At 36.1% G+C, this 13,970-nt stretch overlaps 1 protein-coding gene across 4 annotated transcripts in view; it reads right to left on the minus strand.

Moving 5' to 3' along the window:
* The window catches only part of LOC128986191 (nuclear exosome regulator NRDE2), a 37,917-nt gene that overhangs the window by 14,290 nt on the left and 9,657 nt on the right, over positions 1 to 13,970 (minus strand). For 3 of the 4 annotated variants that reach the window (XM_054406404.1, XM_054406413.1, XM_054406395.1), the window contains exons 5-8: positions 12,471 to 12,598; positions 11,765 to 11,874; positions 5,476 to 5,649; positions 2,391 to 2,589 (exon numbers count right to left, since the gene is read on the minus strand). In XM_054406404.1, coding sequence (XP_054262379.1) covers positions 2,391 to 2,589; positions 5,476 to 5,649; positions 11,765 to 11,874; positions 12,471 to 12,598 — 611 coding nt within the window. Of the gene's footprint in view, positions 1 to 2,390; positions 2,590 to 5,475; positions 5,650 to 8,789; positions 8,819 to 11,764; positions 11,875 to 12,470; positions 12,599 to 13,970 lie in introns of those variants that run through there. The other variant, XM_054406421.1, reaches the window with a different exon arrangement.

The following is a 13,970-nucleotide window of genomic DNA, read 5'->3' on the forward strand; positions in this document are numbered from 1 at the left end:
AATATTTGAATTTCGGACAGTTTCCGCGGTGGCCACTAGATAGGCTATCGCGAGCGTGCAGACAATTTAGCTGACTGAGCGAGAGAGAGTGAGACAAAGAATCAGCTTAGAGAAAGAGAGAGTGATAGAGTAGTGTGGCTACCGCATGAGCGATCCTAGCGGCGGCCGCGCAAAGCTCGTTTTGGCGGCGAAATTTCAGTCTGACTATCCTCCATAAGCATTTTGCTTCTTAAATGGTTTGTATTCATTGCTTATTCTAACTGTTCAGCTGATTCAGGGCTTCATGGTGACTATTGGAGACGGCCCTTTAGCGATGTATTTTTATCATTATATGTTGTTTCTCTCTGACTGGACTGAACTGAAACAGCTGTTATGTGTTTGCAATGGCGAATTGTTTATGTTTTGTTGTTAATTGCTGTGCTTGCGTAGTGGATTGTTCAAAAATGGGCATGATCTCCGTTCCAAGTGATGTGACGAACTCCATGACTTTAATGTGATTCTTAAAGTAATTTTAGTGATTAGTGATGATGATAATTATTGACTTTGAGTGTATAACTCAAGAAATATGGATTATCCAACGAACGCCTAGATGAACGAATGCTTAAATGCAAACATTAAACTAATTGAAAATTTTAGGCATACCTAAACCGGTGTTTGTTGTTACAATTTAATTTAATAACGTATGTAAGAAATACTTAAAATGTGTGTATTTTTGAAGTATCTTATTTTCCTAATCCATGTAAGGTAACCTTAATCAATAGAAATGCAGTTATTGTATAAAGATTAAATAAAAATAACATGCTCTTTTGTTCATAGGGATAGCACACATATATGTGTTCTTAAATGAATTTCAAACAGGTATTGGTATTGAGTGCGGAATCGAGAATTTAAACCAAAGTTCTGGAATCGAATCAAAATCGACCAATTCTGGAATTAGACCATCAATACTGCTGACACAAGTGGGCTTCCTTGAGTGCTTCCAGGAAATAGTGAAATATATACATGCCATCACCTGAAGACGGTCATCACCCGAAGACGGTCATCACCCAAAGACGGTCATCACCCGAAGACGGTCATCACCCAAAGACGGTCATCACCCAAAGACCAAGATTTGACAGTGAAATATATAATTTACCCCATAGAACTTCCAACTCAATGGCTTTTGGCGGGATGGGGTTATTGTGATCTAAATACAGGGTTATTCTATAAGAATTATACAAAGCTAAATGGCTTGTACATCTGTTTAAGCAATTTCAAACAGCTGATACAATGATGGAAGGACATGTTTATCACTTTGTTTTGACAAGTTTATGTTTTGCTTTGGTTGCTTAGTTGAGTATAAGAAAAAGTTTTTCTTGTTTTAGTTTGCTCCACTAATGCTATTGTTGGTGGCCACTGGCCAGAGGAACCTTCGAACCAAATTTAGGAAGGAGGCTTCTCATCAGAACTGCATACGCCGTAAACGGCTTAGCTGAACATTAACAATAACATTACTATGAGCAAACTCTAGTCTAAAACACAAAATTATTTTTATTGTTTTGTAATAGCCATTTGTTGACATGCTTTGTAATACTTCACTAAGCAAATTAGACAAAACATTACCTCTCCAGAACAAACTTATAAACACACCATTTACTAGTTTTGACATCATAAGATGTGGAATTGCCCCTGAACTGGTTTATAACTAATATAATGGTTTAATTACCTTCAGTCTCCAGTTCAAAGTAAGTCGATTGCGACCTAGGTTTCAGCACGACGTTGTGCTATCATCAGGCTTCCAGTCAAAAATGTTCAGTCCATTGGACGTCGTTTAGTAAAAAATATATACAGCTCATAAGACACAAACACATACACATTTACCGATCGGTATTTACAAGGGGAGAACGAGTGCATTTTGTCAAATCACTGGCCGCGACGAGTGACATCCAAGCCACAACTCCAGTTTTTGTAAATACCGATCGGTAAATGTGTATGTGTTTGTGTCTTGTGAGCTGTATATAGTTTTTACTAAACGACGTCCAATGGACTAAACATTTTTGACTGGAAGCCTGATGATAGCACAACGTCGTGCTGAAACCTAGGTCGCAATCGACTTACTTTGAACTGGAGACTGAAGGTAATTAAACCATTATATTAGTACACCATTTACATTGTTATAAGAATCAACTGTTTAAAATTACAGAAACAGCCGTACCAACAGTTTAGTTTTTTATTGAATAACCCTGTATTAAGGTAGTAAAAAGATAATATTTTGGGTGAGCATTCTTTGAAATTTGATTTATAAGATGATTAAAGGTTGTGTGATAGTTACATTTACAATGTAAGTTAACTCAAAGTAATTATTTCAACAAAATTTTACAATAATAATCAAACATAGTTAATGCTCATACTCAGTATATCTTTTTCAATGAAGCCAGGAGGTCGATGAACTCTAAGCTGGCCAAGTCTGGAGAGAGCCTTGGAAAACTGTTGCAGTACTGCAGGTGCCACACATAGAGCCATGTTATTACGAGACGTGCGTATCAGAGCTCGCCACAGTGGGACACAGCCGGGATCCTGCACCAGGGCGCGGCTACACTCATCTGCAACCTGTGACACAGAGCCATGTTGTTACTTACAAATAGTGAAGTTTCAATACCAAAACATCAGTTAATCAGTAATTAGTACCAAAACAGACAAGTTAAGTTCTCAATAATAATAAGATTTTTTAAATTCACAATTTGTTGTTGTTGTGTGGTTTGGTTAAATACTACACCAACCCCTGTATTTATGTCAACTTATAGTAATTTTTGGGTAATGAGCAGTTTTTCAAGTAAAGAAACAAATTAATGCAGCAATGGCAAATTCTGAGCAGCAAATTCAAATTTAAACCCTTCTAAACACATTGAATAGCTACCATCATACCAAAGGTAAATGAGGATCTAACAAACAAGCATCATAAATAAATTTGTATTATAACTAGGAGTGTGCCAGCTTCAGATTACAGTAGACCCCCTCTTAACCGACCTCGTATTAACCGATAATCGGATTATCCGCCTTTGATCGTAGAATAATACAGTTTGTTTTAACCGACCTTGCTTTGAGAGCAGCTCGGTTTAACCGCCGCTTTCTAGGTATCTCGGCATTTCCGCTCCCACGCTGGGCGATGAGAACTGAACCATACGCTTATCTCCACAGGATATGACTAACAATAAGTTATTTTGTGTTGATCACAAAAAATATAGCATAGCCTATTGTCAGTTTGTCATCATCGTTCGTAGCTCGAGCACATCTGATCAGATATGTTATCTGTGCGGCAAATTCATAAAACATCATAAAGTGCGTTACGATTTTGAGAACTGATTATCTTATCGCTGGAGTAAACAAACAACGCAACTTGTAGGGAGGGCAGGGAAGGGGTGTTAACAACTTCAAGGTCAAGATAGTTTTTGTGCCTCGAACCTCCAGTGAGTGGCCATAAATAAACGTCCTGTCTTGTAATAAAATGGTCGCTTATCTTTAATGACGACAAAAGGTTCTTTACTGTATTACGATGTATTTGGAAAGCATTAATTAATACACTACAGTAGTAAAGTTATTAAAATAGGAATTTTATTGACTCTTGCCTAGTATTATAATATATTCACTGAAAGTAGGCCTATTTGACTTAACCGTGTTTTGTATTTATTTGTGACATTTCTATCAATATGAAAAAGGAGATAAGAGTAGTTTATTTTATAAATAATGCAAGTATGACTTCAAAATAATGATTATATAATTCTAAATGAATAGCACTTCATTATGTTATGATTTTAGGGATTGCCCGTTTTATCCGACCTTTTGAATTATCCGACCTAGGTCCGGTCCCATTAGGGTCGGTTTAGAGGGGGTCTACTGTATCGATAAAGCTGAGCTCGAGGTAATATGCTCATCATCTCCGACAGTCTAGGAGACATCTTCATTGTCTTCCACAATCACTGCGAAATCTTTAATTTCTTCCTTAGACACGGGAACATAACCACTGTCTTCCGAGGTCACGGCAAAATCCTGAATACCGCTCAATGATAACGGAAACATCATCATCAACTCCCGGGATGGCTGCCACATTCTGATTATCTTCTGCAAACGTGTAGACATCATCGTCTCCCGCATCACAGAAATATTATCGTCGTCCCCCAAAATCACAACAAAATTCTGATTATCTTCTGCAGTCATGTAGACATCATCATCATCTCCCACGGTCATGACTAGTTCCAGAATTTCCATGTGATAACGGAAATCTGATCATCGTCTTCTGCGATCGCAGCAAAACTATGAACATCTCCAGCAGTCGTCGATCGCAGCAAAATTGAGATAATCTCCCACAGTTGTGTAGACATCATCATCGTCTCCCGTGGTCACTGCTAATTTCTGAATTTCCATGCAATAACGGACATTATCGTCGTATTCTGCAATAGGGGCAAAATTATGAACATCTTCCGCGGTCGTGTGGACATTATCATTGTCTTCTGCAACTACGGAAATCACGAACATCTCTCGTGGACATGTAGACATCATCATCGTCTCCCACGATCATGGCTAAATTCTGATTATCTCTCGTCGCTCAACATCACGGCAAAATCCTGAATATCCCCTTTGGTAATGGAAATATCATCTTCCCCGATCGCAGCAAAATAATGAACATCTCCTGCGGTTGTGTGGACATAACTTCTGGGATACGGTAAAATTCGGATAGTCTCCCGATGACAAGTTACACATAAATTGATAAGCCTATCTATCTATATATTAATAGGCAAGCATGTTTCTTTAAAACCTTTTTTCTCAGCTCGTGTGCATCGTAGGGAAAATCTACGCATACCGTTAGAAAGCTATTTTCCTGTAGGTGTGCAGAATCCCTTTATAAATTTAAATAGGCTCAAAGATAAGCGCAAAAAATGAGTTTAAAAATTTGAAAAAATTTACATGGATCTTATGCGTTGCCATGCTGGTGACGAAATAACAACGAAATATAAACAGAAAATCAAAACAAATGGAAGAAACTCCAATCACATGTTTTATTTACAGTGTGGGGTGAAACATTAACATAAGTGAGTGTAGGAACATATAGGTATAAGTGAGTACATTACATATTTTTGGTCGAGTTTCGACCACTGGACATTACTCGTCAGTGCTAATTATGACCTTGGTAATTATAATAGTATAATTATAATTATAATATAATGACCTTGGCAGCTTCAACTGTTACACAGTACATTACATTTGCCATTTGAATACTTGCAGACGTTGAGACCGGAATACGAGAGTCAGCATACCTGACAACTGGAGTGCCCGCCAGTCAGTCTGTCAGTAAGTACCATAACTTTTAATTCTATATAAGAAATTAATTAAGATATGAAAGGTAATGTACTTTGTTGTGTATCAGTTTTATTTAATGTATGATCCTTTTTCCTGATTACCCTTGCAGTCCACAGTTTACCACAAAGGTCATAGCCACACCTGGTCGGGTGGAAGTGTGAGCTCCAGCAGCTGTAGTCTCATGGTCAGCAGGCGAGGGTTGGCAGGGTTGTGTTGCAATGCTCGCTCCAGGATGGCCAACTGTCTTTGTGACATCACATGTGTACCTCCCACAGAGCCACTGCGATATGTCTTCTCAAAGTCCAACACAGTGTTCTGACAATTATAATTTGTAGATTAATAGAAATATTTATAAATAAACAAAATATTTTAATTGTATGTATAGATTTTCCATAAAATAATTTAATGCTGATTGGCATCACCTTGAATAGGTAACTGAAATAGATACAAGGAAAACTGAGTTCACAACCAACATCCTGATCAGTCAGGTGTATTTTGTCATGCAAACGTTGTTGTCTGTTCAACTACATTTTGGACCAAGTTTAATTTGAAATGCCAAACCTAACGTATAAACCTAAATCCAAATTTAGCTCTCATTTTCAATAAGGCTAGTCAAGTAGTCGATTTGTTATTGGTCTAAGAAGCAAAGACCAGCAAAGTGACAACATTTGCATACATATAAAGATTGAACATTTTAGAAAATAAAATACCGTACTAAAGTCTGGTCCCAACAAATCTAAACTGCCATTCTGCCATAGTAAAGTTGTGTTGAGACTCTATTAATTGTTGGTCAAAGCAAATCCATTATAGTAACAATTTAAATATTTTTTTTTTCTTGTATGGATACAGGAACAATAACAATACAGTATGCAGTAAGTTAATAATTGGTTTAAAACTGGTAAGTGAAAAGATACACTGAGCTAGCAAACGAGATTTAGTTCTGTTACATCCTAAATGTCTATCTTTACTTATTTACTTAAATTTATTCTATAACTATTATCAGCTGGTTATAATGTTTACATGTTCACTTTGTTTTTAATATGTGTTGAATAAAGTTGGTTAAAATTGTACCTTGATAAATACATTTATTATTTGTTCTAAATACATACAGAACAATTTGGCGACGATGGAGGTGAGTACAAGTAATTCAAATACCTCTCAAAACATTCAAATGATTAACTCAGCATTGATTGGGCCCTTCAATGAAAGATATGAAACATGGGAAATGTATATGGAAAGACTAGAGATATCATTCATTTATAACAACATTTCGGAAGATAAAAAGAAAATTACGTTACTTCACTGTATTGGATCAGACACTTACAGTAAACTTAGGGATATATTGCATCCTGTATCACCTATAACTAAATCCTATGCTGAATTAGTTCAAACTCTTAATTCACATTTTACACCGAAACCAAATGAAGTATCAGAGACATTCAAATTTCATTGTAGACATCAATATGAAGGAGAAAACATTTCTGAATTTTCATTGGATCTTAGAAAGTTGTCTAGATATTGTAATTTCGGCACATTTCTGTCAAAAGCCCTGAGAAATCAATTCATACTCGGACTAAGGGATGAAAAAATACAGACAAGATTAATTACTCTAAGTGACAGTGATTTGAGTTTTGAAAAAGCTGTAGACATGGCTCAAGTAATTGAAAAGGCTCAAAACGATTCAATAACAATCCAATCAAAATTCAATCATGAAAACAATGAATTGCCGGTTAACTTAAATGTTGTACAACAGAAAAGTTTTCAAAAACCTAAAAACAGTACCAATATTAAACAATGTTACCGTTGTGGAGAGTTACATGAATACATATCTGAATGCAAACACAAAAATACAACATGTAACTTCTGTAAAAAAATAGGGCATCTAGCAAAGATTTGTTTTAGGAATCCTAATGCACCTATCAAATTGCAAAGACAAAATAAGACTACATTTAACACTACTTCAAGAAATGTAAAACAAATAACAGACTCGTTCGAAGATCAAAATGAAATATTTCTACAACAAAATATGAACAATTCTGTTGGATCCCTCTATAAGGAAACTAATGTTATTGACATTTGTTCTATGAATACCTCAGAAGATAAATTTAGGAAAATTATGTTAAACATAAAAATAAATGGGAAACCTATTCCGTTTGAACTAGATACAGGAGCAGGAGTATCTTTGATGTCAAAAAGTAACTTTTCCAAGTTTTTTCCTAAACACAGACCTTTAATGAATCCAGACATAATCTTAAGAGATTTCAACAAAAATGAATTTGTTCCATTGGGTAAAACCATTGTTCAGGTTGGTTACGGTAACCAAACCAAATATCTTCCATTGTATATAGTCGATGGTAATAGAGATACGATATTTGGTAGGGAATGGCTGAGATCCATTAAAATAAATTGGTCAGACATACATAACGTTCACGGAGCTGACTTGGATAGAGTTAAACACTCAAATCCCAAAGTACACAATATTTTAATGGAATTTAAATCCATATTTGAACCAAGAGTTGGACGTTTCAAAGGGGGAGAAGCACTTCTTAACTTAAAGCCTGACACTACACCAGTTTTTAAAAAAGCTAGACCACTACCTTATGCTTTGTTACCAAAAGTTAGTGCAGAAATCGACAGACTAGAAAAAGAAGGTATAATTACAAAGGTGAATCAGAGTTCTTGGGCTACTCCAGTTGTACCGATTATGAAGGCAAATGGGAATATCAGACTGTGTGGAGACTACAAAGTAACCCTCAATCCCCATTTGGTAATACCAGAACACAACATGCCCCGCATTGATGATATTTTGGCCAGAATGGGTAATTCGACTAAATTTACAAAGATTGATATATCTGAAGCTTACCTACACATGCCAGTGAAAGAAGAATACAGAGAATTACTCACAATCAATACACATAAAGGTCTATATCGAGTAAATCGTCTACCATTCGGAATTGCAAGTGCACCTGCTATTTGGCAATCAGCAATGGAAAATATTCTACAAGGTATTGATGGTGTTGATGTTTTCTTTGACGATGTCAAAATAACAGCCCACAGTGATGAAGAACATTTGAAAAGACTCTGTGCTGTATTAAATCGGTTCAAAGACAACGATTTACACATTAATGTTTCTAAATCTCAATTCCTTGTACCAGAGATTGACTTTCTTGGTTACCATGTCTCGTCAAAGGGAATAAGTAAAAGTAAACATATTACTGAAGCAATAAGAAACCTGAAGAGACCAAGTAATGTGAAAGAAGTTAGACAAATCCTTGGTTTGATAAGTTACTATCGAAAGTTTATTCCAAACTTAAGTGAAAAGATGCAAGCCATTATTAATCTCACAAGAGCTAATGTACCTTTTAATTGGACTGAAGAATGTGAACATGATTTTCAATTGGTGAAGGAGGAAATGATGTCAGAGAATATACTATGCCATTTTGACCCACACTTACCACTCATTCTAGCAACAGATGCTAGTCAATCTGGAATTTCGGCAATTCTTTCTCATGTGTTTCCGGATGGAAACGAAAGACCTGTTGCATTTGCTTCCAAAACACTATCACAAACACAAAAACAGTACAGTGTCATACAAAAAGAAGCCCTGGCAATTTATTTTGGAGTTAAACACTTTTACCAATACCTTTATGGACGTCATTTCACCCTAGTTACAGACCACAAACCCCTGGTATCTATATTTGGACCGAAAAATGGAATACCACTTATGGCCGCAACAAGACTACAACATTATGCTATATTCCTTCAGGCATTTTCATTTGACATAAAGTATAAATCAACCAAAGACAATGTTAATGCTGATGCACTTTCAAGACTACCTAAAAATGTTGAAGAAGCTGCTGTTATTGACTCAGCCGATGTTCATGAAATAGAACAAATCTACACTTTACCTGTCACAGCTGAAGAAATAGCAAAAAATACACAATCTGATCCAGATCTTAGAGATATTTATCAATCACTAATCAGAGGGGAGCCAATCCATCACCCGATGTCTTCTAACGAACAAGAATGGTCAATTCAGCTTGGATGCTTATTAAAAGGGAATCGTGTCGTGATTCCCAAACAACTTCGTGCAAGAATTTTGAAAGAACTTCATGAGGCTCATGTGGGTATAGTTCGCATGAAGGGACTAGCTCGTTCGTATGTTTGGTGGCCTAAAATTGATGCAGACATTGAGAATATGACCTTAAACTGTTTGGGATGTCAACGAGTACAGCATGAATCACCCAAAGCACCAGTTCACCATTGGGAATATCCTTCAAGGCCTATGCAAAGAATTCATGTTGATTTTGCTGGACCATTTTATGGCCATTATTTTCTCCTAATTGTGGATGCCTACAGTAAATGGCCAGAAATTGTAACACTTACAACCATAAATTCACATAAAACTATTGAGGCTTTGCGTAAATTCTTCGGCTCCTTTGGAATCCCTGACATATTAGTGTCAGACAACGGAAGGCAATTTGTTTCATTAGAGTTTGAAAAATTTCTTAAATCAAATGGAATTAGACACAAGAGATCAGCACCTTACCATCCTGCTACTAATGGTCAAGTAGAACGCTATGTGCAAGACTTGAAAGATACCATCAGAGCCATGCACTTTGAGGAAGGCTCTATCGAAATAAAACTGCAGAGATATTTAATGGCCTATCGAAGAGCTCCACATAGTACTACAGGACAATCTCCTTCACATCTCTTTATTGGACGTCAAATTCGATCAAGACTTGACTTATTGTATCCTGATTTGTCACAAAAAATGAACCAGAAGTTTGACACAGACTGTGACAGGCAAAAGTCCTTTAAAGCTCAAGACCGTGACAGGCAAAAGTCCTTTAAAGCTCAAGACCGTGACAGGCAAAAGTCCTTTAAAGCTCAAGACCCTGTCGCCTACCGCCTCTATGGAACCTGCAACAAATGGGGGTTTGGAAAGATCAACAAAAAAGAAGGACCAAGAAATTATGAAATAACCACAAGCAGTGGCCCAATCAGACGACATCAAGACCAAATTAGACGCTCAGGGAGGGACTTGTGTGAATTTTCATTAAGGAATGAGCAAAATCAAGTATTCATACCAACAAATTTTGGAGAAGTCAGAGAGGAACCAACCGAAAACCACGCAACAAATTATCACAACATTAATCCAGAGGCCAATGATCCCAACATACCAGATGATCCAGAGACCAGTAACAACATGTCAGATGTTCCAGTGGCACCAGAGACCAGTAACAACATGTCAGATGTTCCAGTGGCACCAGAGACCAGTAACAACATGTCAGATGTTCCAGTGGCACCAGCTTCCGCTATGACAGTGAGACGATCAAAACGGACACATAAACCCGTCGATAGACTTAACTTATGAAACTCACTAAGAAGGGGAGGTGTTACATCCTAAATGTCTATCTTTACTTATTTACTTAAATTTATTCTATAACTATTATCAGCTGGTTATAATGTTTACATGTTCACTTTGTTTTTAATATGTGTTGAATAAAGTTGGTTAAAATTGTACCTTGATAAATACATTTATTATTTGTTCTAAATACATACAGAACAAGTTCTACACCAATTCCTGTTTATTGTGAAAAAGTTTTGTTTTCACTAAAGAGCAATCCTAATACTGTTCCAAAACCGCCTCATCTTACTTCCCATACAACCATTTACTCAAACAAGAACTTAAAACTAGAGACATGACTAGCCAAAAGTCCCCAGAGCAAAGCAATGGGTTTGTTGCTAGCCTAGAAGTTAGCGTCTTGGACTTCGGTGCAAGAGGGATGGGTTCGATGATGGCACATCTACAAATCTTGAATGGGTGTGGACCGCTCTCCTTTAAAAGTGTTCAAGTTTACTTAATTGGAAATACTACTGGCATAGATAAAGCGAAAAAAAAATAACCGAAGCAGAAAAAATCAATTAACCATTATTACTTAGTTAACAAATGGTAATCATCCAATTGAAGATGAGTTTTGTTCATATGTTCAAAGTTATGGTGTAAAAAAAAACCTTGAATTATTGCATAAAGTGGTTCTAGTTTAAATTTTAGTTATAAAGGAAAACATCTTAAAGGAAATGTTAAAAAGTGCTATTGATACCAAAACCGATAAATGGAAATAATGTTCGAAAGTAACAAAACTAATTAGATCCCCCTTTGTGACTGACACTAACACTCACAAGAAGGATTAAATAGAATTTATGATGATGCCAGGGTGAATCCATAGTGGAATTCACTAAACTGTTTAAGCAAACATACCTAAAGAAGAATATGAATGCCAAGCTTAGACTACAAAGACTGTAAAAAACAAATCGTAATTTTTTTTACTTTATAAATACTCTACTAAAAATGTAGATGTGATAGAAGAAATCTGATTATCAAGGATCTACTGAATAATAATATCGTTACACAAATATTTTTTACCTGAAAACGAACATAATCCAACCATGTTTCAATATCACTTGGAGTTTCTGCTAGCTTCTGGTTGAAATCCTTAGTTATTTTTGATAACTCTTCTTCTTTTGAAAAGGAATCTGTTGGCACCATTTAAAAAAAAATATTTATCACTGCAGTCACATTTTATAGAATGCTATTAACGATTTGTTAATTGTACCAAATTTTATCGGAACCGGATCATTTTAGCTGGAGTTAAAGTGCCAACGGAAACATATAAATATATGAATTTGAAAGTATGGTGTTTTTGGCCTCTGGGGACATCAAAACTAAAAAGTAAATCGGTCTCGGGTCCAGGCCTTACCATGGGACCCACGGTACCGTAATAGCTTATTCTCTTTACGGGAAATTCACCATTGAAATAATGTAAAGACTGGTTGCTAACCAAAACATTTTACTCTTTCAATGAATTTTTAAGTGGAAATCGGTAGGATTAAGTATTAAAATTATTTTCTTTTTATTTTTAATATTACTATTTAGCTTTAAGTATTATACTGTATTGACAAATGTCCTGTCATTTTATGATGTAATGTCATACTGGACAAGTAATGGTCAAACCTGTGAGTACTATAGGCCTACTAGTCTAGTATACTAAGGAGTAAACAGTTAACTAATGCTAATGAATGTTTATGTAGGTATAGTTCAATAATTGATAATTAATACACAAAACACAAACCTTCTGAGTCCAAAGAGGCTTCACGTTTAATTAATTGCACCAAATAATAACGCTTGTGTTTCTTATATTTTTTTATTGTTTTCTTCCTCAGTTTATAAATCTTAAAATATTGATTGTACTTGTTGTACCTGAAAAACCATTGCAATGACATCAATTGCTCATACAGATAATACAACAGGGTAGTCTAATTGAAAAACATTGATATTTCTAATGTAAGGTAAAATTATTCTAAAAATAATCATTCTTTGAGGTTATTTTCTAGAAGTTAAGGTAGTTTTTTAAAACGTTTTTATTAGCTTGCTTTCTTGCCCGGTACAAATTTTGCAATCGATTTTAAACCAACTTCCCAATGAGCTAGATACTTAAACCTTGAAACTTAGCTCACAAATGGATGACAATGCATTTTATGTAATTTTATTTTCATATTTCCCTTGGGATACGCCCCATAGGCTTCCAAAGTGTCAATGTTTACATTTTGTAAGAATGTAAATAATCAAATATGTTAATTTATTGAAGTCAGCTGTAATTACTTAAATTTGACTGTTCGAAGAGCAGAGGTTAAAGTATAGGTTCTGCTCCCAAGAAGGCGGTATTTACTCAGGGGAGGTATAGAAGAGGCTACGATGACAGCTGAGAGCTTCTTATTAGCTGAGGGAACGCCATTACCGTAACAAAACGGTCGATAGCCATCGGCTTCGGTGGTCTAATGGTTAGCGTGCCGGGCTTATATACTGTAGGTCCCGGGTTCGAATCCCGCCGGTGGCATTAACTTTTTGTCCAAGATTTTTTTTTTCAGCAAGTTTGGTTGGTTTGGTTTGGTTATTACAGTTTAATTTTATTAAGTCACTAGCAGAGTACCCGTCCTTCGTACGGGGTTGGCATATAAGTATCAAATGCTTATAGCAGTTATGAGTGAGGACATGGTTTAAGAAATTTCGGTTCTTTTTGAAGTTCGTTCGCTACGCTCACTCACCTTTAGGTTGGAGCTCGTTCGCTGCGCTCACTTTCCTTCAGGTTAGCTCGTTCGCTACGCTCACTTGCCTTCAGGTTAGCTCGTTCGCTACGCTCACTCGCCTCCAGGTTGAAGTTCGTTCGCTACGCTCACTCACCTTTTGGTTGCAAATTAGCTGTTGTCATAAATGTAAAAGAAATAATGCTAGTGCTGCACCCTGTTGGTAATCCTTGTAACTTTAATGCTATTGAAAATCATAGAACTGAACCAACTTGTTTAATTGAAACAGCTGTTAAGATTCATTAATTCCATTTCTCATAAGGTTAACATGGGAACCTTTGCTCCAGAGCCACTGGGGCGGAGCCCGGAAGGATTTTTGGGATAAAAATATGCCTATATGTTAATCGGGAATATGAGCTATCATCATGCCGAATTTCAGCCCGATCCGACCAGTAGTTTTACTTTACTTTTTTTTTACTTTTCCCATACACACAGACACCACCTCTTTTTTATAATAGTATAGATAGATTATAAAATTTTAATTGAGC

The sequence above is a fragment of the Macrosteles quadrilineatus genome, unplaced genomic scaffold, assembly GCF_028750875.1.
Source record: "Macrosteles quadrilineatus isolate MER2022 unplaced genomic scaffold, UCM_ALF_1.0 Scaffold_1__1_contigs__length_201487025, whole genome shotgun sequence".
Classification (NCBI taxonomy): domain Eukaryota; kingdom Metazoa; phylum Arthropoda; class Insecta; order Hemiptera; family Cicadellidae; genus Macrosteles; species Macrosteles quadrilineatus.